The following is a 22,056-nucleotide window of genomic DNA, read 5'->3' on the forward strand; positions in this document are numbered from 1 at the left end:
ATCAGGGCCAGGAGACTTGTCTACCTTTAACCCCATTAGCTTGCCCAATACTGCCTCCTTAGTGATTACAATCATCTCAAGGTCCTCACCTATCATATCCTTATTTCCACCAGTCACTGGCATGTTATTTGTGTCCTCCACTGTGAAGACTGACTCAAAAAACCTGTTCAGCTCCTCAGCCATTTCCCCGTCTCCTATTATTAAATCTCCCTTCTCATCTTCCAAAGGACCAATATTTACCTGAGCCACGCTTTTTTGTCTTATATATTTGTAGAAGCTTTTACTATCTGCTTTTATGTTCTGAGCCAGTTTACTTTCATAGTCTACCTTACTCTTCTTTATGGCTTTTTTAGTAGCTTTCTGTTATCCCCTAAAGACTTCCCAGTCCTCTAGTCTCCCACTAATTTTTGCCACTTTGTATGTTTTTTCCTTCAATTTGATACTCTCCCTCACCTTCTTAGATATCCATGGTCGATTTTTCCCCTTTCTACTGTCTTTCTTTTTTGTCGGTATGAACCTTTTCTGAACACTGTCAAAGATCGCTCGGAAGGTTCTCCACTGTTCCTCAACTGCTTCACCATGAAGTCTTTGCTCCCAGTCTACCTTAGCTAGTTCTTCTCTCATCCCATTGTAATCGCCTTTGTTTAAGCACAAAGTACTAGTGTTTGATTTTACCTTGTCATCCTCCAACTGTATTTTAAATTCCACCATATTGTGGTCGCTCCTTCCAAGAGGATCCCGAACTATGAGATCATTAATCAATCCTGCCTCATTACACAGGACCAGATCTAGGACCGCTTGTTCCCTTGTAGGTTCCATTACATACTGTTCCAGGAAATTATCCCGGGCACATTCTATAAACTCCTCCTCAAGGCTGCCTTTACCAACCTGGTTAAACCAATCGATATGCAGATTAAAATCTCCCATGATAACCGCTGTACCATTTCTACATGCATCCGTTATTTCTTTGCTTATTGCCTGCCCTACCATCCTGTTACTATTTGGTGGCCTATAGACTACTCCTATCAGTGACCTTTTCGCCTTACTATTCCTGATTTCCACCCAAATTGATTCAACCTTGTCCTCCATAGCACCAATATCATCCCTTACTATTGCCCGGATGCCATCCTTAAACAACAAAGCTACACCACCGCCCTTACCGTCCATTCTATCCTTTCGTATAGTCTGATACCCTTGGATATTTAACTCCCAGTCGTGACCATCTTTTAACCATGTTTCAGTAATGGCCACTAAATCATAGTAATTCACGATGATTTGCGCCATCAACTCATTTACCTTATTTCGTATACTACGAGCATTCAGGTAAAGTACACTTATGCTGTTTTTTATGTCTTTGTTATGAATCCTAACACCTTGATCAGTAACTTTTCGCAAATTATTTTTCCTCTTACCCTTTCTCCTAATTTTCCTTGTCTTTGAACCCATATCTCTACATAATAACCTGTCACGTAACCTGCTGCCTTGATCTCCATTAACCATTATACTGTCCATAGCTTTACACTTCCCTTCCCCCCCAACTTGCTAGTTTAAAGTCCTTGTGACCAACCTATTTATCCCATTCGCTAGAACACTGGTCCCAGAAAGGTTCAGGTGAAGACCGTCCCAACGGTACAGGTCCCTCCTGCCCCAGTACTGATGCCAATGCCCCATGAAATGGAATCCCTCTTTCCCGCACCACTCCTTTAGCCATGTGTTAACTTCTCTAATTTTCTCAACCCTATGCCAATTGGCACGTGGCTCGGGTAGTAATCCAGAGATTATAACCCTGGAGGACCTGCTCTTTAATTTAGTCCCTAGTGTTTGATAATCCCCAAACAGGTCCTCTTTCCTAGTCTTACCTATGTTGTTAGTCCCAACGTGGACCACAACAACTGGATCCTCCCCCTCCCTCTCCAAAATCCTTTCAAGCCGATCAGAGATGTCCCTCACCCTGGCACCAGGCAGGCAACATACCATGCGGGACTCTCGATCTGGCTTACAAAGGATGCCATCAATCCCCCTAATTATAGAATCCCCTACAACTACCACTTGTCTTTTTGCTCCCCCCTCTTGAATGGCTTCCTGTACCACGGTGCAGTGGTCAGTCAACGCATCCTCCCTACAGCCCTCTTCCTCATCCACACAGGGAGCAAGTACCTCATACCTGTTGGACAAGGTCAAGGGCTGAGGCTCCTCAACTCCTAAACTCAGGATCCCCTTTTACCTGCCTCCCTTGCAGTCACACCACTCTGTCCCTGACCACTGTCCGAATTAACAGAACTTATTCTACCGGGTGTGACTGCCTCCTGAAACAAAGCGTCCAGGTAATGTTCCCCCTCCCTGATGTGCCGCAGTGTGTGCAGCTCGGTCTCCAGCTCATCAATTCTGAGCCGAAATTCCTCGAGCAGCCAACACTTGCTGCAGATGTGGTCACTGACGGTCTCAATGGGATCCACCAGTTCCATCATCATACAGCAACAGCACATCACCTGTCCAGCCATATTCAACTAGTTAATTAATTTAAATATATATTAAAAAACATTTCTTTATAGAACCTCAAGGATAAACCCGAACACCAACAAAAACACAGCCACTCACCCGAACTCAGTCACTCACCTAAACTCAGATGCACTCTGTACCAATCAGCACTCAGTCACTCACCTAAACTCAGATGCACTCTGTACCAATCAGCACTCCGTGACTAAAGGCACTCCTGCCACACCTTTTGTGCACTCACCTCTCCCAGCACTCCCGGCTCTCTCCTCCCGCGTTTTTTAAATCTCCCGGCTCTCTCTTCCGGCGCTGTTTTCGCTGTCCCGGCTCTCTCCTCCCGCGCTTTGTAAATCTCCCGGCTCTCTCCTCCGGCGCTGTTTTCGCTGTCCCGGCTCTCTCCTCCCGCGCTTTTTAGATCTCCCGGCTCTCTCTTCCGGCGCTGTTTTCGCTGTCCCGGCTCTCTCCTCCCGCGCTTTTTAAATCTCCCGGCTCTCTCCCCCGGCGCTGTTTTCGCGATCTCATCCTCCCACCAACCCCCCCAAACATTACCTGCATGTTAACATAAACAAATGACAAAAAGGAATCAGGAATCACCCATAGTCACCATTAACACATACAGTCGCCCTCCTCCAACCCTCCCAGCAACACCCCCCCAATGTTCGATATGATCCAATTCTCGAAAGTACATAATGAATAACGCTCATGAATTGTAGAACCCCTCCATCTTTCCCCTCAGTTCAAATTTGATCTTTTCAAGCGTCAAGAATTCCAGCAGGTCCCCCCACCATGCCAGGGCACAGGGTGGAGAGGTTGATCTTCACCCTAACAGGATCCGCCTTCGGTCGATCAACGAGGCGAAGGCTACTATACCTGCCTCCGCGCCCGTTTCCAACCCCGGCTGCCCCGACACCCCGAATATGGCCTCCCGAGTTTCAAGTGCACCACTTTAGAGATTACCCTAAAAACCTCCTCCCAGTAATCCTCCACCTTTGGACAGGACCAAAACATATGAACGTGGTTTGCGGGCCCCCCCCCTGCAACGTTCACACACATCCTCTACCCCCTCAAAGAGCCGGCTCATCCTCGCCCTAATGACGTGTGCTCTGTACACCACCTTCAGCTGTATCAGCCCCAACCTCGCACACGAGGTGGAGGCGTTCAACCTCCAGAGCACCTCACACCAGAACCCCTCCTCCATACCCTCTCCCAACTCTTCCTCCCACTTTGCCTTGATCCCTTCTAGCCACGCCTTCTCCTCCTCCAAAATAGCCCCGTAAACCACCGATACTACCCCCTTTTCCAGTCCCCCTGTTGTCAGCACCTCCTCCAGCAATGTGGAAGCCGGCTCTACTGGGAAGCTCTGTATCTCCTTTCTGGCAAAGTCTCGAACCTGTATGTATCAAAATATTTCCCCCTGCTCCAGCCCATACTTTGCTCCCAGCTCCTTCAATCCCACACAACGACCCCTAAGAAACAAATCGTTTAGTGTCCTAATTCCTTTCTCCTCCCATCTCCGAAAATTTCCATCCCACTTCCCTGGCTCAAATCTATGGTTTCCCCGAATCGGCATTTCCCTTGACCCTGCCCCCAACCCGAAGTGCTGTCGAAACTGCCTCCAAATTCTCAACAAAACTATTACTACCGGACCCCCTGAGTATCTCCCTGGGGCCGTTGGGAGCGGCGCTGTCGCTAGCGCCTTCAATCCCGACCCCTACCAAAACTCTCCTCCATTCTGACCCATTGGGATATATTAAAGATGATTAACGTATAATTCATCTTTGACTATCATTTTTGTGGTCAAGTTAAATAGGGCTATTGGGGTGGGATTCCTTATGCTGCATAATGCATGTGCAGCTGTGCAAGACTAAGGCTGTGTCAGCTGGAGTATGAAGCTGCAAAACAGGGTCACTGGTGTTAACTCAGTGTTTCACACTAACTAATGTCACAATCACATACCGCCACAACCAATCTACACAGACGCCATCTCCCTGGCCCTGCACTCATCCCTGGAGCATCTCGACAACAAAGACTCCTATTCATTGACTACAGCTCTGCCTTCAACACCATAATCCCAGCCAAACTCATATCAAAACTCCAAAACCTCGTACATGGTGCCTCCCTCTGCAACTGGATCCTCGACTTCTTGACCCATAGACCACAATCAGTAAGGATAAACAACAACACCTCCTCCATGATAGTCCTCAATACCGGGGCCCTGCAAGACAGGGTACTTAGCCCCCTACTATACTCCCTATACACACACGGGGCAAAATTTGGCTCCAACTCCATCGACAAGTGTGCTGATGACATGGCCGTAGTGGGTCGGATCTGGAATAACAATGAGTCAGAATACAGGACGGAGATAGAGAACCTAGTGGCATGGTCTAATGACAACAATCTCTCTTTCAACGTAAGCAAAAGTAAAGAGCTGGTCATTGACTTCAGGAAGCAAGTATCGTACACACCCCTGTCTGCATCAATGGTGCCGAGGTGGAGATGGTTGACAGTTTCAAATTGCTATGTGTGCACATGACTAACAATCTGTCCTGGCTCACCCACGTCGACCCTACGACCAAGAAGGCATAACAGCGCCTATGCCTTCTCAGGAAACTAAGGAAATTTGGCATGTCCACATTGACTATTACCAATTGCTCCAGATGCACCATAGAAAGCATCCTATCTGGCTGCATCACAGCCTGGTATGGCAACTGCTCGACCCAAGACCGTAAGAAACTACAGAGAGTCGTGAACACAGCCCAATTCATCACACAAACCCGCCTCCTATCCATTGACTCTGTCTACACGTCCCACTGCCTTTAGAAAGCGGGCAGCATAATCAAAGACCCCTCCCATCCATGTTATTCTCTTCCAAATTCTTCCATTGGGCAGGAGATACAAAAGTCTGAGAACATGCACTACCAGATTCAAAAACAGCTTCTTTCCTGCTATTACCACTCCTGACTGATAGATTGAACTGATCTCTCCACACATCTTCTCTACTGAGTAGTATTACACTTGGTCTGCTTCGCCCGATGCCTGCGTCTATGTATGTACATTGCATATTTATGTGTGTCCTATGTTTTTTCATGTATGGAACGATCTGTCTGGATTGTATGCAGAACAATACTTTTCACTGTACCTCAGTACACGTGACAATAAATCAAATCAGCTTCAATGCTTCACCAAGATCGGTAACCAGCCGGATTTACTCCTGAAGTAAGCACGCACAACGGGCACCATTTTGGACCAGCAGTGGGAACCACTGAGCTCAAATGATACTGGCACAATTGTGCACCACATACTTGTTTTAAATTAACTATCCTGCCAACGCTGAATAAAATTTATTTAAAAAGTCAAAACTGTCTCCATGGAAGATTGATACTCAGATCTGTATCAGGCTGACAGTCACAGCTGTGAATTTCCACCATTTGCAGCCCAATCCAGTTTCATGGTTAAGCAGTATATTGGGGTCAGTTACAAGCAGTTCACTGTGTACTGACGCTGTACCAGACTCTGAGATAGCATAACAGTGCAGTGATACAAAATAAAGATTTTCTAAAAAAAAATTCCTCCCTCGACATCCTCCCACCCTGGCGGTGAGATGGTTTCTCCTCTTTGTGGAATAGTTTCACAGGAATTCTTCCCAAGAGGCCAGACTGCCTATGTGCAACTCCAAAAGTGAGGCGCTTTTGGACCAAGAGCCAATTTATGTCAATCAGTAAGCACAATAGTGAATGGGACTTGTGATTTAGCATACATGCAGAAGAGATTTGAAGCCCAACCATTGACTGTGTCTGTTACTAATTTTTTATTTACTGGCCCAAGATATAATTAACCACACCTGGATTCCCAATTTAACAGCAACATGATCACTGCCTTAATTTGAAAAAACCTTGACTCATATAGTGTCACACTATTGGTCTGTCTCACTTGCTTTCTCTCTAAAACACATGAACATTTGCACACTTAGCTTTGTTTATATGCCTCTTCAATAAATCATTGTTTGAGGGACTCTTATTTGATTTCCAGGTAGCACACTGCATGAAGAACACCCTGGTTGAGTTTACCAATGATTAAGACTATGGTGAGCTGTCTTTCTATTCTACACATCCTCTGTACCATCCAGAAACTTGTTGACAACTTAATTTTTCTTTCAACGTCCCTCCAGTCCACCTTTGTAGTCCTGCTCACTTGATTTTCTCTATTCCAATTTGCTCCAAGACATATTTTTCTTTTAACTTCACAAGTAATACAGTGTTGGAAAGCTTGTTTCCAGCTATGATCAGTCATGGTCATAATGAATAGCAGAGCAGGCTCGAAGGACTGAATGGCTTCCTCCTTCTTCTATTATCTATGTTGATATGTTTCACTTGAAAAGTGAGCACATTTAAAATTCAGATAAGACAGGGCAGTACGGTGGCGCAGTGGTTAGCCCTGGGACTGCGGCGCCGAGGACCCGGGTTTGAATCCCGGCCCTGGATCACTGTCCGTGTGGAGTTTGCACATTCTCCCCGTGTCTGCGTGGTATTCACCCCCACAACCCGAAGATGTGCAGGTTAGGTGGATTGGCCATGCTAAATTGCCCCTTAATTGGGAAAAAAATAATTGGGTACTCTAAATTTAAAAAGAAAATTCAGATAAGACACCTTAATTCAGAAAGGCTTAAAGTGATCATAATTATTAGGAATTAATCGTATAGAAACACCAAATTCCAGAAATAGTATCCTTTTTTATTATTCTAATTATGGTAATGTTGGGACTATACTTTAACATTGCTGCAACTAGTCATGCATTTGGGTGACTTGGTTTCATTAGTTATGTTATCCTTCTAATGAGGATTATACTGTTATCTTTTTGTGACTGAGAAGAATAATGGAAGATGGGATACTAAGAGGAGATTTGATATGTTATACATACCTGCACCATCTGTGGAAACTGAGCTTGCGTTGATTCCAGAAAGACCAAATAGTGGACATTCACGGTCGGTATTCACATGGCCCCACTTGTGACATTTGATGCACCTGACATTCCGTACCTAGACAGAAGGAACACGTTATTACCAAAAAGGATAAGGTAGTTGGGAAAAGTATTTCATTTGCACACCTACAAACAATAAAGTTTCCCAGCTTGAATGTGCAATTCCCAAAGTTATACATCCATCTAGACAATGAAAAATCTGTTGAAAAACATTTTTTGTAGGAGGTGGAAGGAGAATTGGTATTTCACAATCGTAATTTGGCCCATGAATGCAACTCCCAATTGAGCAATGTGACTTTGTTTAACAAAACAATTCCTTGCACTTAATGACACATACAGGGTATACTGTGATCTACATCACAGAATTGAAAATTGGCTTTGTACTACCAAAAGGTAGAACTGAATTGTACAACTGCCAGTTATGATACAAAATGTTTTCAGTTTAAAGAATTCTGAACAACTTTCTTTGCAATGCAATCATATTTTCTTGGCATGGGTATTTAAGTTTTTTGGGTTTTTTTGCTCGAAGTGAGGTTTGGAAATGAGAAACTTATTCCCAATGGTCATCATTAAACACTACCTGGACAGATAATAAATGGCTTGATCCAAAGCTGTATCTATGGCACCTAACATCAAAAAAGAAGCACATCTAATAAATCAGTGCATTTTTTTCCAACAGTCCATCTAGCAGCCATTTTATAGCCTTTCTGAGCAAAATGTGCCAATTTAATAAAAGCAAAATGCGGTGGATGCTAGAAGTCTGAAATAAAAACAGAAATCGCTGGAATTACTCAGCGCCTTTGGAGAGGGAAATAGAGTTATGTTTCAAATCAACCTCTTACTCTCTGGGAAGAATCACTACATTCAATTTGAAAAATTAATTCTGTTTTTCTCTCTCTATAGATGCTGCCAGGCCCGAGTATTTCCAGAACTTTCTATTTTTACTTATGGTCATTTAATATCAGCATGCCCGACTTCCGGTTGCGGCGATGACCAGCTAAGCCGCACGTTTCAGCGGCTCCAGCTCGAACGGACCTTCGGGCTCTTTTAAGAGCCCCAACGGGGAATGTTTTCGGGACGAAACCCGGTGTGGAGTGAAGCAACAGGGAGTCCCACCCAGCGAAAAAGAAAAATATCGGCGGCGGCGGCCAGATCTTGAAGAATCCTCGAGGGCAGTGGCAGAAGGAAAAAAGGAGCAAGATGGCGGCGGAGGGAGCCCAGGCGACATGGGGACCGGACCAAGACGAATTTCTAAGACGGTGTGTGAAGCTGCTTAAAAAGGAGGTGCTGGCCCCGATGCTACAAGCAATTGAGGGGCTTAAGGAGACACAAAAGACCCAGGAGATGGAGCTCCGTGTGGTGGAGCAGAAGGTGACGGACAACGTGGACGAGATCCTGGGCCTGGCGGTCAAAGTGTCCACAAAAAGTGCATTGAAAGGATTGAAGTCCTAGAAAACAGATCACGGAGAAAGAACCTCCGAGTGTACCAGGATAGGAGTGCGGAGGTGGTGAGAAGGAGGGCGAGTTTTAATCGAGCCAAGGAGGTGCTACACAAGAAGAAGGTGAAGTTTGGGATGTTGCAGCCGGCGCGACTGTGGGTCACGCACCAGGAGAGGCATTACTACTTCGAAATGGCGGAAGAAGCATGGTCCTTCATTAAAAACGAGAAACTGGAACAGAACTGAGGGACTGATGTTGGAGGGGAAACGACAATGCCGATGTATATAGAGATGTAAATTGGGGAGGGGGGGGACACTGAGAAATGTGGGCGCCGGTGGGGGGGAAGAGACATAGGCGGGGATGGGGAATGGGAGTGGGGCGGCAGAGGGAGCTGCGCCACAAGGGGCGGGACGGCTCTAGAGAACACGGGATTTATTTTTCTTGTTCCCGCGCCAGAGGGAGAAGCCGGGGTCAGTTGAAGTCAGCTGACATTCGGAAGCAATATGGGGGGAGTAACCACGCTAGATGGGGATGTAGCAGGGGGGGGGATAACTGGGTTGCTGCTGCAGAGATCGAAAAGGAACTGGTAAAAGAAAAGGTGGTCGGGGCGGGAATACGCCGCCTGGGAAACGGGTGGGTGAGTGGAACCGGGACGTGGGACTGGCCCAGAGAGGGTGATGGCTAGTCGACAGGGGAGGGGGGCAGGTAGCCCCCCAGTTCGGCTGATCACGTGGAACGCGAGAGGCCTAAATGGGCCGATTAAGAGGGCCCGAGTGTTCGCGCACTTAAAAGGACTGAAGGCAGACGTGGCCATGCTTCAAGAGACGCACCTGAAGGTGGCGGACCAAGTTAGGTTAAGGAAAGGATGGGTGGGACAGGTGTTCCACTCAGGGCTGGATACAAAGAATAGAGGGGTGGCCATACTGGTGGGGAAACGTGTGTCATTCAAGGCTAGGAACATTGTAGCGGACAGCGGTGGCAGATATGTGATGGTGAGTGGCAGACTGCAGAGAATGGAGGTCGTGTTGGTTCATGTATATGCCCCGAATTGGGATGATGCGGGATTTATGAAGCGGATGCTGGGACGTATCCCGGACCTGGAGGTAGGAAACCTGATAATGGGGGGGGCGGGGGGGGGACTTCAACACCGTGCTGGTCCCAGGGTTAGATAGATCTAGATCTAGGACCGGAAGAAGGCCGGCAGCGGCCAAGGTGCTTAGGGGGTTTATGGACCAAATGGGGGGAGTGGATCCGTGGCGATTTGTTAGGCCGATGGCCAAAGAGTTCTCCTTCTTCTCCCATGTCCACAAGGTGTACTCCCAGATAGATTTCTTTGTTTTGGGAAGGTCACTGATTTCGAGGGTGGAAGGAACTGAGTACTCAGCTATAGCTGTTTCAGATCATGCCCCACACTGGGTGGACCTGGAATTAGGAGAGGAGAGGGAGCAGCGTCCACTCTGGCGACTGGATGTGGGATTATTGGCGGATGAGGGAGTCTGCGGAAGGGTGCGGGGATGTATCGAAAGGACCTGAAGGCCAATGACGACGGGGAGGTCCGAGTGGGAGTAGTATGGGAAGCACTAAAGGCGGTGGTCAGAGGGGAGCTGATCTCCATCAGGGCCCACAAGGGGAAAACAGAGGCCAAGTAAAGGGAAAGACTACTGGGGGAGATTTTGAGGGTAGATAAAAAATATGCGGAGGCCCCGGATGAAGGACTATACAGGGAGAGACGACGACTCCAGACAGAGTTCGACTTGTTGACCACAGGGAGGGCAGAGGCACAGTGGAGGAAGGCACAGGGGATGAGATATGAATATGGGGAAAAGGCGAGTTGCCTGTTGGCCCACCTGCTGCGAAAGAGGACAGCGGCGAGGGAGATAGGGGGAATTAGGGATGAAATGGGAGCCACGATGCGGAGAGCAGGGAAGATAAAAGAGGTGTTTAAGACCTTTTACGAGAGACTATATAGGTCCCAACCCCCGGAGGGTAAAGAGGGGATGCAGCAGTTTTTGGACCAATTACGGTTCCCGAGGGTGGAGCAGCAGGAGGTGGAAGGCCTGGGGGTGCCAATTGGGGTGGACGAGGTTACCAAAGGGCTGGGGAACATGCAGGCAGGGAAGGCCCCGGGACCAGATGGGTTCCCGGTGGAATTCTATAGAAAATATGTGGACTTGTTGGCCCCGCTGCTGGTAAGGACCTTTAACGAGGCCAGAGAAGGGGAGACCCTACCCCCGACAATGTCGGAGGCGACGATATCGCTAATCTTGAAGCGAGATAAAGATTCGCTGCAGTGCGGGTCCTATAGGCCTATCTCACTGCTAAATGTGGACACCAAGTTGCTGGCAAAGGTGCTGGCAACGAGGATAGAGGATTGTGTCCCGGGGGTGGTGCACGAAGACCAGACAGGGTTCGTAAAGGGGAGACAATTAAATGTCAACGTGCGACGGCTATTAGGGGTGATAATGATGCCCCCAGCAGAGGGGGAGGCAGAGATAGTGGCGGCAATGGATGCAGAGAAGGCATTTGATAGGGTGGAGTGGGAGTATCTATGGGAGGTGCTGAGGAGGTTCGGGTTCGGGGAGGGGTTTGTCAGCTGGGTTAAACTCCTATATGGGGCCCCAAAGGCAAGTGTGGTCACAAATCGGCAAAGGTCGGAGTATTTTCGACTACACAGGGGAACAAGACAGGGATGCCCGTTGTCCCCATTACTGTTCGCGCTGGCAATTGAACCACTGGCCATAGCGCTGGGAGACTCCAGGAAATGGAGAGGGGTGATTGGAGGGGGAGAGGAACACCGAGTGTCACTCTACGCGGATGACCTACTGCTGTATGTGACGGACCCAGTGGGGGGGATGACAGAGGTCATGCAGATATTGAGGGAGTTTGGAGATTTCTCGGGATATAGGCTTAACATGGGAAAGAGTGAGCTTTTTGTGATACACCCTGGGGACCAGAGTAGAGGGATAGATGGCTTACCGCTAAGGAGAGTGGAAAGAAACTTCCGATACCTGGGGATTCAGATAGCCAGGAGCTGGGGAACCTTACACAGACTCAATCTGACACGGCTGGTGGAACAAATGGAAGAGGATTTCAAAAGGTGGGACATGCAGCCGCTGTCACTGGCGGGCAGAGTGCAGGCAATTAAGATGATGGTCCTCCCGAGGTTCCTATTTGTGTTCCAATGTCTCCCTATACTGATCACTAAGGCCTTCTTTAAAAAAATAGATAGGAGCATCACGAGCTTCGTGTGGGCAGGGAAGGCCCCGAGGGTAAGGAGGGGGTTCCTACAACGTAGCAGAGACAGAGGGGGACTGGCGTTGCCGAATTTGGGCGACTACTACTGGGCCGCCAACGTGGCGATGATTCGTAAATGGATGATAGAGGGAGAGGGAGCAGCGTGGAAAAGGTTGGAGATGAAGTCCTGCAAAGGGACGAGCTTGCAGGCGCTGGTGACGGCGCCATTACCGCTCTCCCCGAAAAAGTTTACCACGAACCCAATGGTGGCGGCAACATTAAGTATCTGTGGGCAATGGAGGCGACAGAGGGGTGTGCTGGGAGCCTCGGTGTGGTCCCCGATCAGGAACAATCATAGGTTTGCCCCAGGGAGGCTAGATGGAGGATTCCAGAGCTGGCACCGGGCAGGAATTAGGAGAGTGGGAGACTTATTTATAGATGGGACGTTTGCGAGTTTGGGAGCGCTTGAGGAAAGGTATGAGCTGCCCCTGGGAAATACCTTTAGGTATATGCAAGTGAGAGCGTTCACGAGACAACTGGTGAGGGAATTTCCGCTGCTCCCGACACAAGGGATCCAGGACAGGGTGCTTTCGGGGGTGGGGGTCGGGGAGGGCAAAGTGTCCGAGATATACCGGGAGATGAGAGAAGTGGGGGAGGAGCTGGTGGACGAACTGAAGGGAAAATGGGAAGAGGAGCTCGGGGAGGAGATTGAGGAGGGTTTGTGGGCTGATGCCCTAAGCAGGGTAAATTCCTCTTCCTCGTGTGCCAGGCTTAGCCTGATTCAATTTAAGGTGCTGCATAGAGCACACATAACGGGAGCAAGGTTGAGCAGGTTCTTCGGAGTGGAGGACAAGTGTGGGAGATGCGGGGGAAGCCCGGCGAACCACACACATATGTTTTGGTCATGCCCGGCACTGGAGGGGTATTGGAGGGGAGTGACGGGAGTGATCTCGAAAGTGGTGAAGGTCAGGGTCAAGCCAGGCTGGGGGTTAGCCATATTTGGAGTAGCGGATGAGCCGGGAGTGCAGGAGGCGAAATAGGCCGATGTTGTGGCCTTTGCGTCCCTAGTAGCCCGGCGTAGGATTTTACTCATGTGGAAGGAAGCGAAACCCCCCGGACTGGAGGCCTGGATAAACGATATGGCAGGGTTCATAAAACTAGAGCGGATGAAGTTTGCGCTGAGAGGATCGGCTCAAGGGTTCACCAGACGGTGGCAACCGTTCCTCGACTACCTAGCGGAACGTTAGGGGGAAGATTGATGGCCAGCAGCAGCAACCCGGGGGGGGGGGGGGGGGGGGGGGGGGGTAAAATTGTTTGTGTTTTTTTTTAAGAGGGGGAGAGGGGGTGGGGGGGGGGAGCATTACTTTGTGTTATTTGGTTAGTTTACTATGTTAGTTAAACAATGTTATATAGCAGTTATCATGTTACCATTTTTGTTGATTTGTAAGGGAAAACATTGTGTTTGAAAACTTTAATAAAATATATTTTCAAAAAAAAATATCAGCATGCCCGTTATTGTGTGTCAAATCCACACATAGCCACTATAGACAATAAAAGGAGGCTTTTACTCCTGGATCTGGATTGAATTCAAAACTAGACTACTGAAATGAAACCATCGTGATACATAATGGATGCGATTCCGCGGAAAAGAAGTGTAATTTTGATCGTGTTTGGCAGGGTGTTTCTCGATGGCCGCTTTGCAGAGATCGCGGCCCGTATTCAACGGCACTTAGTGCCAAAAATTAGTCCCCCTCACTGTTACTGGCTCCCTCGCCATCTCATTCGCCTGACTTGCATCTGAGCTTCCCGCTGCTATTAAGAGGCAGCTGCTTTTAAACGTTCTCTCACCACTCACTCCCAGTCAACACACAAGCATGGCACCGCCCAGACTTGCTCCTCGCTTTGATGATGCTGACCTAGCCAGACTTCTCAGTATCGTTGACGAGAAGGGCCACCCTGTTCCCCTGAAGGGGAGGACCAGCAGCAGGGTCAGCAATGCCATCTGGGAGGCAGTGACAGTCACCGCGGGCAGCATGACCAGGAGGACCGGCGTCCAGTGTCCTAAGAAGACCAACGATCTCCACTTAGCTGCAAGGGTAAGTTACCACCTCTCTCCTGGCATCATTTCCGCCTGCCCCCCCCCCTCAAATTCCCATCCTCCCCCTACACAAATTACCGGAGGACACCTCACACCCTTCCCACACCCGATCACTGTGCTTGCTCCTCAGCACACCCTGGCACCCAGCAGCACAGCCCCTTGATGTCCAGGTGCAGTGCCGATAACTAGGTTGGCCTGCTCCAGAGAGGTGAGGATCCCTTCACCCAGATGACCTGTCTCAACTAAGTTGTCCATGTCAGACAAAAACGACCCTTCCTTCTCACTGACCACATGTCCATTGTCTCGCAGGATCTCCATCTGATGAGGCCGGGACGCATTACCTATTGGAGGAGTCCTAAAGGCTACGGGCGCAGGAGATGGTGCCAACAATTCGTGGCACTGAGGCCAACACTGCTAGGGTGGCGACCGCAGTGGAAAGCCGAGAGCACAACGTCTTGAGTGAGGGTTTCTAAGGCACAGCTCAGTCTGTGACGATCAAGGCTGAGGGCCTCCCAATCATGTCCCAGTCGCTGAGGGACATGATCAAGGCACTCCAGAACATGGCCCAGTCACTGAGAAATGTTGGAGATGGCGTTGAAACCATGATGCAGACATTGGGGAGCTGCCAAGACTGGCAAAGACAGATGGGCTCAAGAGGACTCTGGATCTCTGTCCCATGGAGTCCTCCAGGTAGTACGAGCATTGTCACGGAGGAGGAAATGCTGGAGGCCAACCCTGGGCATGCCACCAAAGAGATGACAATGGTCTCCAGCTCTACCGAATCCCCACCGCCCGACACCGGTGCATCTCAAGGGCAGCGGGCAGAACAGCTTTTGGCATTGGTATGTTGGCTGGGGCCTTCCAGAGGACGTCCGCCAAGGGCAAAGGCCACAGGGTGTGGAAAGCAGCAGGTTGCCTCCAACTCTGATGTGCATCCTGATGTGCTCCAGCTGATGAACGCAAACATGCCACATGCCTTCTTAATCACCTTGGCCACTTGTGTTGCTACTTTTAAGGAACTGCGGATCTGAATGCCCAAATCCCTAAGGAAGTTCCTCAGGGTTTTGCCATTTACAGTATAATTTATACCTAGTTTTGATCCTCCAAAATACATCACCTCGCATTTGTCCGGATTAAACTCCATCTGCCATTTTTGTGCCCAAGTCTCCAATCTATCTATACCCTGTTGTATCCTCTGACAATCCTCGGCACTATCAGCAACTCCGCCAATCTTCGATCATCCACTTTTACTTCTTTTTTGTTCTTTTTCCACTCTGTCTTTTTCATTGGCTTAAAAAACTATTATATTTCTAATTTTTCCCATCCAGAAAGCCAAAAATATGAAGAAAATTAAAGAAACAATTGAGCAATAAGTGTGTAAAATAGGGAAAAACACAGCAATCCAATACTCATAGGAACATTTTTTCAATTATCACTTTTCATAAGTAGATAACTTCAAAGCTCCAGAAATGAAAGGTTTTTAAACATCGTTAAACTGACTCCAAATGATCTCTTGTCTATTATGCATTACCTGTAGAAATTGTATTCAAATAGTTTTTGGTGCTCAGAGCAATTAATACACACCTGGATTCCAAAAGGCTGATCTCTAATGTTCATGTCATCCTTGGCATATCTGGTATCAATTGAAAAAGGGTGCCATTTAACATGTGGTTTCATAATATTTAATTATCATAATCCTTTGTATAATTTTTAAAAAGAGTTCCTGAAACGCCAATGTAGCATATGGGAGGGCGCAAGAGTGCAATATCAGGTTTAAACAAATGACAAATTACAATTTTCTTTAATCAGGAAGAGTTTCTAATTGCTGTGCACACTTGAAGCAATTTCTCCTTAAAATTGATTTTTTTCTATAGCTGATAAAACCCCAGTTTTGGCCACTGTTGAAAGGTGATGTTGCAAAGATAAATCCCACTGTTTAAGAAAAGACCATGAGGGAATCAATACTTTTTGATTATATGTGCTTCAGTAAGTTAGCATCTGTGGCGTGACCTCTGGTTGACTGGAGATTGTAACATTTAAGATACACAATGTACCCAACTTGGATAGATCAGATAAATAAAAGCAAAATACCGGATACATCAGAGCTTGCCTTCGGAACAGGGGTGAAGCTCTGTTGGGAGATTTACAAAAGCTCAGGGAAAAGTGAACAACTGTCTGTAGGGAGCAGGCGAAGAGGAGGGTTGACTCCATGCAGCTGAATGACTGCCGTTTGCTCCATGCTGCCGAGAGGCCTGGGGCCCAGGAGCCATTGGTTGCTGTGTGCTGCTGGAAAGTTGAGGCTCAGGAAAGCCCAGAAGCAGTTATCACTGGTAATGTGGCTGAGAAGCTAGAATTGTGATTGTGTTTAGATGCTGGTGTGTAGCCTGGCCATCATAGAGGATAGAGGTACAGTAGTCGGTCAGCTCTTTTGGAAAAGAGACCAAGACAGCTAGACCCGGGAGCAGATTTGAGAGACATCTGAAATTACATACTTTTAGTGTGAGGATTGTACCCGTGGAACCCAGGTGGAATGGAGCTGCTGCTGATAGAGGCTCAGACTAACTCTTGGAAGAAGAGGAGCTGAAATCTCTTGTGAGGGAGGCAGAGTTTTTAAAAAGGATTTTGTGACTGTTGTCTGGCTGGGTTAATGAGAAATTTGGAGAGTCTGCCATTTAATGTGCAGTTTATGGTGTATTCAACCACAATTTTCCTGCTACTTCATGTTAATTCTGCAAAATACGGACTATTCTTTGTTGATTTTTGGGCAGCAAAACCTATTGTTTGTTTGGCTTTATTCTCTTTGTAAGTAACTGGGATTTCAAATTTTGTCTCAACCGGAATGCATTGAGATATGGTTTGGGGGGGGGGGGGGTCCGATCTGGTGTAACAGGAAGAAGCAAGAAAATGGGGAAGTAAAGAGATGTTAGCCTAGAAATCAGAAGTAGACAAAACGTTGGAATGTATCGGGATGATACCAGGGCATTTGGAAAATCATAGCATGATGAAGCAGTCAACAGGAATATATTGAAGAGAAGTCACGTTTGACAAATCTGTTAAGAGTTTTTTGAGGAACTAATAAGATGGATAAGGGGGGAAAAATGAGTGGATATGGTGTATTTGGATTTTCAAAAATTATTTTATAATGTGCTACGAAAGAGGCTATTATACAAAATTAGGATTCATAGAATTGGGTATAATAGATTAATACGATTTGCAGATTGGTTAATGGGTAGAAAACAATCGTTTCTCGGCCTTTTGGCTAAGAGGAGTGTGAGGTCAGGTGTAATGCCTGGATCTGGCATGTCTCTTGTGGGGACCATGAACTGGATTCAATTTGAATTGTTTTTTGGAGCAGGCAAGGAGCTGGATTAGGGGTTTGCCCCTGTTCACACTTCGAGCTCTGGCTTTGTAACTCTGATAAAGGAAGTTTTTAAAAAATGGGTAGAAAACAGTAGAAATATACAGGACATACTTGGGTTAGCATAAGCGGGGTTACCACAAGGATCAGTGCTTGAGCATCAGCTATTTACAATCTATATTAATGTATTCGATGAGTAGAATGGATTTAACATATCCACATTTGCTGACAAAGTTAGGTGGGCAAGTAAGAAGCGAAGAAGATGCAGAGAGAGATTGGGTGAGTGGGCAAGTTGGGTGAATGGCAAGATCATGGCGAATAAGATACAACGTGACAGAGTGAAGTTTGCCACCTGGGAGGGAAAATTAAAAACAAAAGCAGAATATTTGAAAGATTGGGAAATTTTTGAATTTAGAGGAGCCTTGGCCTTGTACACATATCAGAGAAAGTTAAACATGCAGGTACAACAAGGAATTAGAACTGGTATGTTAGCGTTTGTTACAAAGGGATTAGAGTATTAGAACAAAGACACACCTCAATTGCACAGGATATTGGTGAGGTCACACCGGTGTAATTTATGTCTCTTTCTCCAAGGAAGCACATAGTTGCCCGAGAGGGTTTGGAACAAAGGTTCAGCAGACTGGTTCCTGGGTTGAGGGGATTGGGGTAGCACGGTAGCACAGCGGTTAGCATGGTTGCTTCACAGTGCCAGGGTCCCAGGTTCGATTCCCGGCTTGGGTCACTGTCTGTGCGGAGTCTGCACGTTCTCCCTGTGTCTGCGTGAATTTCCTCCGAGTGCTCTGGTTTCCTCCCACAGTCCAAAGATGTGCAGGTTAGGTGGATTGGCCATGCTAAATTGGCCTTAGTGTCCAAAAAGGTTAGGTGGGGTTACGGGGTTATGGGAATAGGGTGGAGCTTAAGTGGGGTGCTCTTTCCAAGAGCGGTGCAGACTCGATGGGCCGAATGGCCTCCTTCTGCACTGTAAATTCGATGTTCTATGTCCTAGGAGAGGGATTAAGTAGACTTGGCCTATATTCCTGGGATTTTGGAAAATGAGAAGGTGATCTGATAGAAACATATAAAATTCTTAAGGCTAGATAAAGGATAATGATATGTGGACCATGTTCTCCGGAATGTTGTCACTCGAGGCAATGTTAGATAGTTCAGAACATCGGGAAAGTACAGAAAGAGAGAAACGTGCAGCTGTTCCCTGCAGCTGAGAGTTTTAACTATATAGAGGTTGTCCAATAGCAAAAATGTGCCTGTTGTGGGAAAAGAGCAGGGAGTGGAACCAGTGAGGTAGCTCTTTCACAGGTAAGATGGGTCAAATGGCCTCCTTCTGTGCTGCATGATTCTTGTGTTGTTCAAGTATTAGATCGATAGCGACGGTGACTCAGAGGAGGGTGGTCCCATGCAATAATGTGACTCGTGAAACAGAAGACTGCCCAATGTATGGAGAGGTGTGAGGCAGGTAGACTACCATAACAGTAGAGTGCTAATATTGAGAACTCTATAGTCAGGGATATAACCCTAACCTTTTTAACCATTTTTACAGTCACTATCAAGAGATCCCAAATGGTATGTTACCTTCTTGGTCAGCATGAAAGACATCCTAAAACTAATGGGAAAATGGTAGGAAGGGGAAGGAGAGCAGCAAGAAAGAGTGGGTCGTAGGGAAATCAATAACATGACTCATCAGGTATGATTTTTATTTATCTTATACTGTGCTTTCTCACATACTTAAATGCAAAGACTGGGCCTAGTGACTGGTTTAGCACAGTGGGCTAAACAGCTGGCTTGAATGCAGAACAAGACCACGACGAGGGGCTTTTCACAGTAACTTCATTGAAGTCTACTTGTGACAATACGCAATTATTATTATTATTATTATTATTAATAAAGCCTGTGCACCTGACTAATGATGTCACCAGTGTTATCATGTAACTCGTCACTTAAAGGGACACTACCCCAACATAATTCCCCCTTTACTTTGAAATTTCCCCTTAAGCAAACAACACCAGTGTTTACAAAGTTCCAAAAGCAACACCTATGCACAAGCAGCAAACTATTTATGTAGATAGGAAAAATAGTTTCCAGTAGATACACAAACATGATGCTCACTTAATAAGAGAGTCTGTCCAGTGGGTGCCTGTTTCGCACCAGCTGTCTTCTTACTTCGGATACAGGATTGTTTCCCACCTTAGGGATACTGAGGATCTCGGGTGAAGAGGGTTCGTTCCCCAGGCTTGTACAGATAGTCTCTTCCACAGGGAAGGTATCCTCAGTGACTAGTTTGCTCGGGGGTTGGTGTGCTGACTTCTGGTAGTAAGGCCAAGGCCCCTTCTTGATGCCCTGTGGTTCCAACACTTAGGGGTGTGCCGCTAACAGCTGGCCAGCATGCAGTCATCACACGATCTCCTCACTGGTCTGGACCATGTAGGGTATGGGATCTGTCCGAGTCATTACCGTGGCAGGTAACCACTCGTCAGTTACTTTGTGGCTCCGGCCAGTACTTGCTCACCTTGACAGAAAGTGTTCCCCTTGGAGTTTGTTTCCCTTCTGGGCATCTGGGCTAATTGTTTCTTCAACAATCTTGTGAGTTTCTTCAGGTAGCAAGAGGTCAAACGTGGTTTGTAGCTTCCTTTTTAACAGCACGTATGCCGGTGAGTTCTGGGTAGTGGCATGAGGTGTGTTTCAGTACATAGCCGGGAAGCTACTGACATATTGAACTAGTAACCTCGCTCCCTGTGAAGCTTTCAAAGAGTGCACAAATTTTTCCACAAGATTATTGGTCGAGGGATGATAAGGCGCCGACTTTAGGTGCGGAATATCATTCCGTTCTATGCAGTTTGTGAATTCCTGCAGAAGAACGGAGGACTACTGTCGCTATCAATCTGTTCAGGGTTTCCGAACCTTGCGAACATGTCATCTAATTTTTTGATGGTCCGGTCAGCTAAAATGGATTTCTCTCTGGCCACTTGGAATGGGCATCAAACACCACCAGGAGCATCTGACCCTCAAGGGGATCGGCAAAATCAATGTGGACATGTTGCCATGGCATCTTGGGCCATTCCCAGGGTGTAACGGTGACAATGCCGGTGCATTCCTGGTTTTGACACAAGCTTGGCACAAACTGGCTTTTTCCTCAATCTGAGCATCCAAAGTAGGCCACAAAAATAGCTCCTGGCAGGCTCCTTCATCCTCACCACCCCTGGATGGCCCTGGTGCAATTGCTCCAGCACCTTGTATTTGCAGTTCAGAGGAATGATCACCGGCATTCTCCCATAGTAAACAGCCATTCTGAACTGACAACTCCCACCACCGGGATAGAATGGTTAAATTCCAGATGGTTCCTACCAGCTCTCCCTTTCAAGGCCAGGTCTATTACCTGGCTTAGAACGGGGTAATTTCTGGCATCATTCTTCACTTGTACTGCTGTTACCAGCACATTTTCAGATTGAGAGAAGTAGAGAATCCTCAACCAAATCCTGGATTGCCCTCCCCTCAAGGGCAGGGGCAGTCTGGACAATGCACCTGTGTTTGCATGTTGCTTCGACCGCCTGCATTTGGTATCATATGAGTGCACCAATAGAAGTCAGCCCACCTCTGAAACCTACTGGCCGTCATTGAGGGAATCCCAGAGTACGGGCTGAAGATGGACGTGAGTGGACGAGGATCCGTCAGCAGCATGAAGGGCGCCAACGTAAGTAGTGATAAAATTCCGCACACCGATAATTATGCTGAGGGCGTACTTCTCTAGTTGTGCATATCTCGAATCTGCACTGGTCAGAGAGGACAAAGCAAAGACATTGGCCTCTCCTCTCCACTGGGTTGGGTGTGCAACAGCACTGCACCAATTCCGTAGGGTGAGGCATGATACGCTAATTGCAAGGGCTGCTTCGGGTGAACCAAGACATCTGATTTCTGAAGTGCCTGTTTGATAGAGAGATATGTTTGTTCACAGTCTTGGTCTCATTTGGAAGATTGACCTTTCCATAGAAGATTGAATAATGGCTTTAAAAGCATAAATTTGCCATAATAATTCACAAGGCCCAGAAAAGACCTCAATTGGGACACATTAGTACTCTGAGGAGCCTCCATGATTGCCTCCATTTTCTTTGGTGCCTCGTGGGACCCCTTACTATCGCTGATGTGCCCTAAGTATTCTATCGAGTTCTGGCAGAAGTCACACTTTTCCTTTTTTACTTTTAAGCTGTGTGCTTGCAGGCGCTTTAAGGCCTCGTCAAGGTTATTCAGTTGCTCTTCCTCTGTGGATCCAGTGATCAAGAGATCATCGAGGTAGCACTGTACCCCTTTGAGTCCACTTAGGATTTGGTTTATATACCTCCAAAATAATACTGGGGCTGACGTGACCCCAAAGGGATGCATTTTATAGTGATACAAACCCAGAATCACTATGGTCAGAAGGTGTTGGGATTCAGCAGCCTCTCTCTCA

The 22,056-nt window shown here is 47.2% G+C and overlaps 1 protein-coding gene across 1 annotated transcript in view; it reads right to left on the bottom strand.

The window, feature by feature from the left end:
* The window catches only part of cir1 (corepressor interacting with RBPJ, CIR1), an 86,918-nt gene that overhangs the window by 43,075 nt on the left and 21,787 nt on the right, over positions 1-22,056 (bottom strand). The window contains exons 6-7 of the mRNA XM_072476343.1: positions 15,827-15,875; positions 7,411-7,528 (exon numbers count right to left, since the gene is read on the bottom strand). Of these exons, the coding sequence (XP_072332444.1) occupies positions 7,411-7,528; positions 15,827-15,875 (167 nt within the window). The remainder of the gene's footprint in view (positions 1-7,410; positions 7,529-15,826; positions 15,876-22,056) is intronic.

This window comes from Scyliorhinus torazame, chromosome 2 (assembly GCF_047496885.1).
Source record: "Scyliorhinus torazame isolate Kashiwa2021f chromosome 2, sScyTor2.1, whole genome shotgun sequence".
NCBI lineage: Eukaryota > Metazoa > Chordata > Chondrichthyes > Carcharhiniformes > Scyliorhinidae > Scyliorhinus > Scyliorhinus torazame.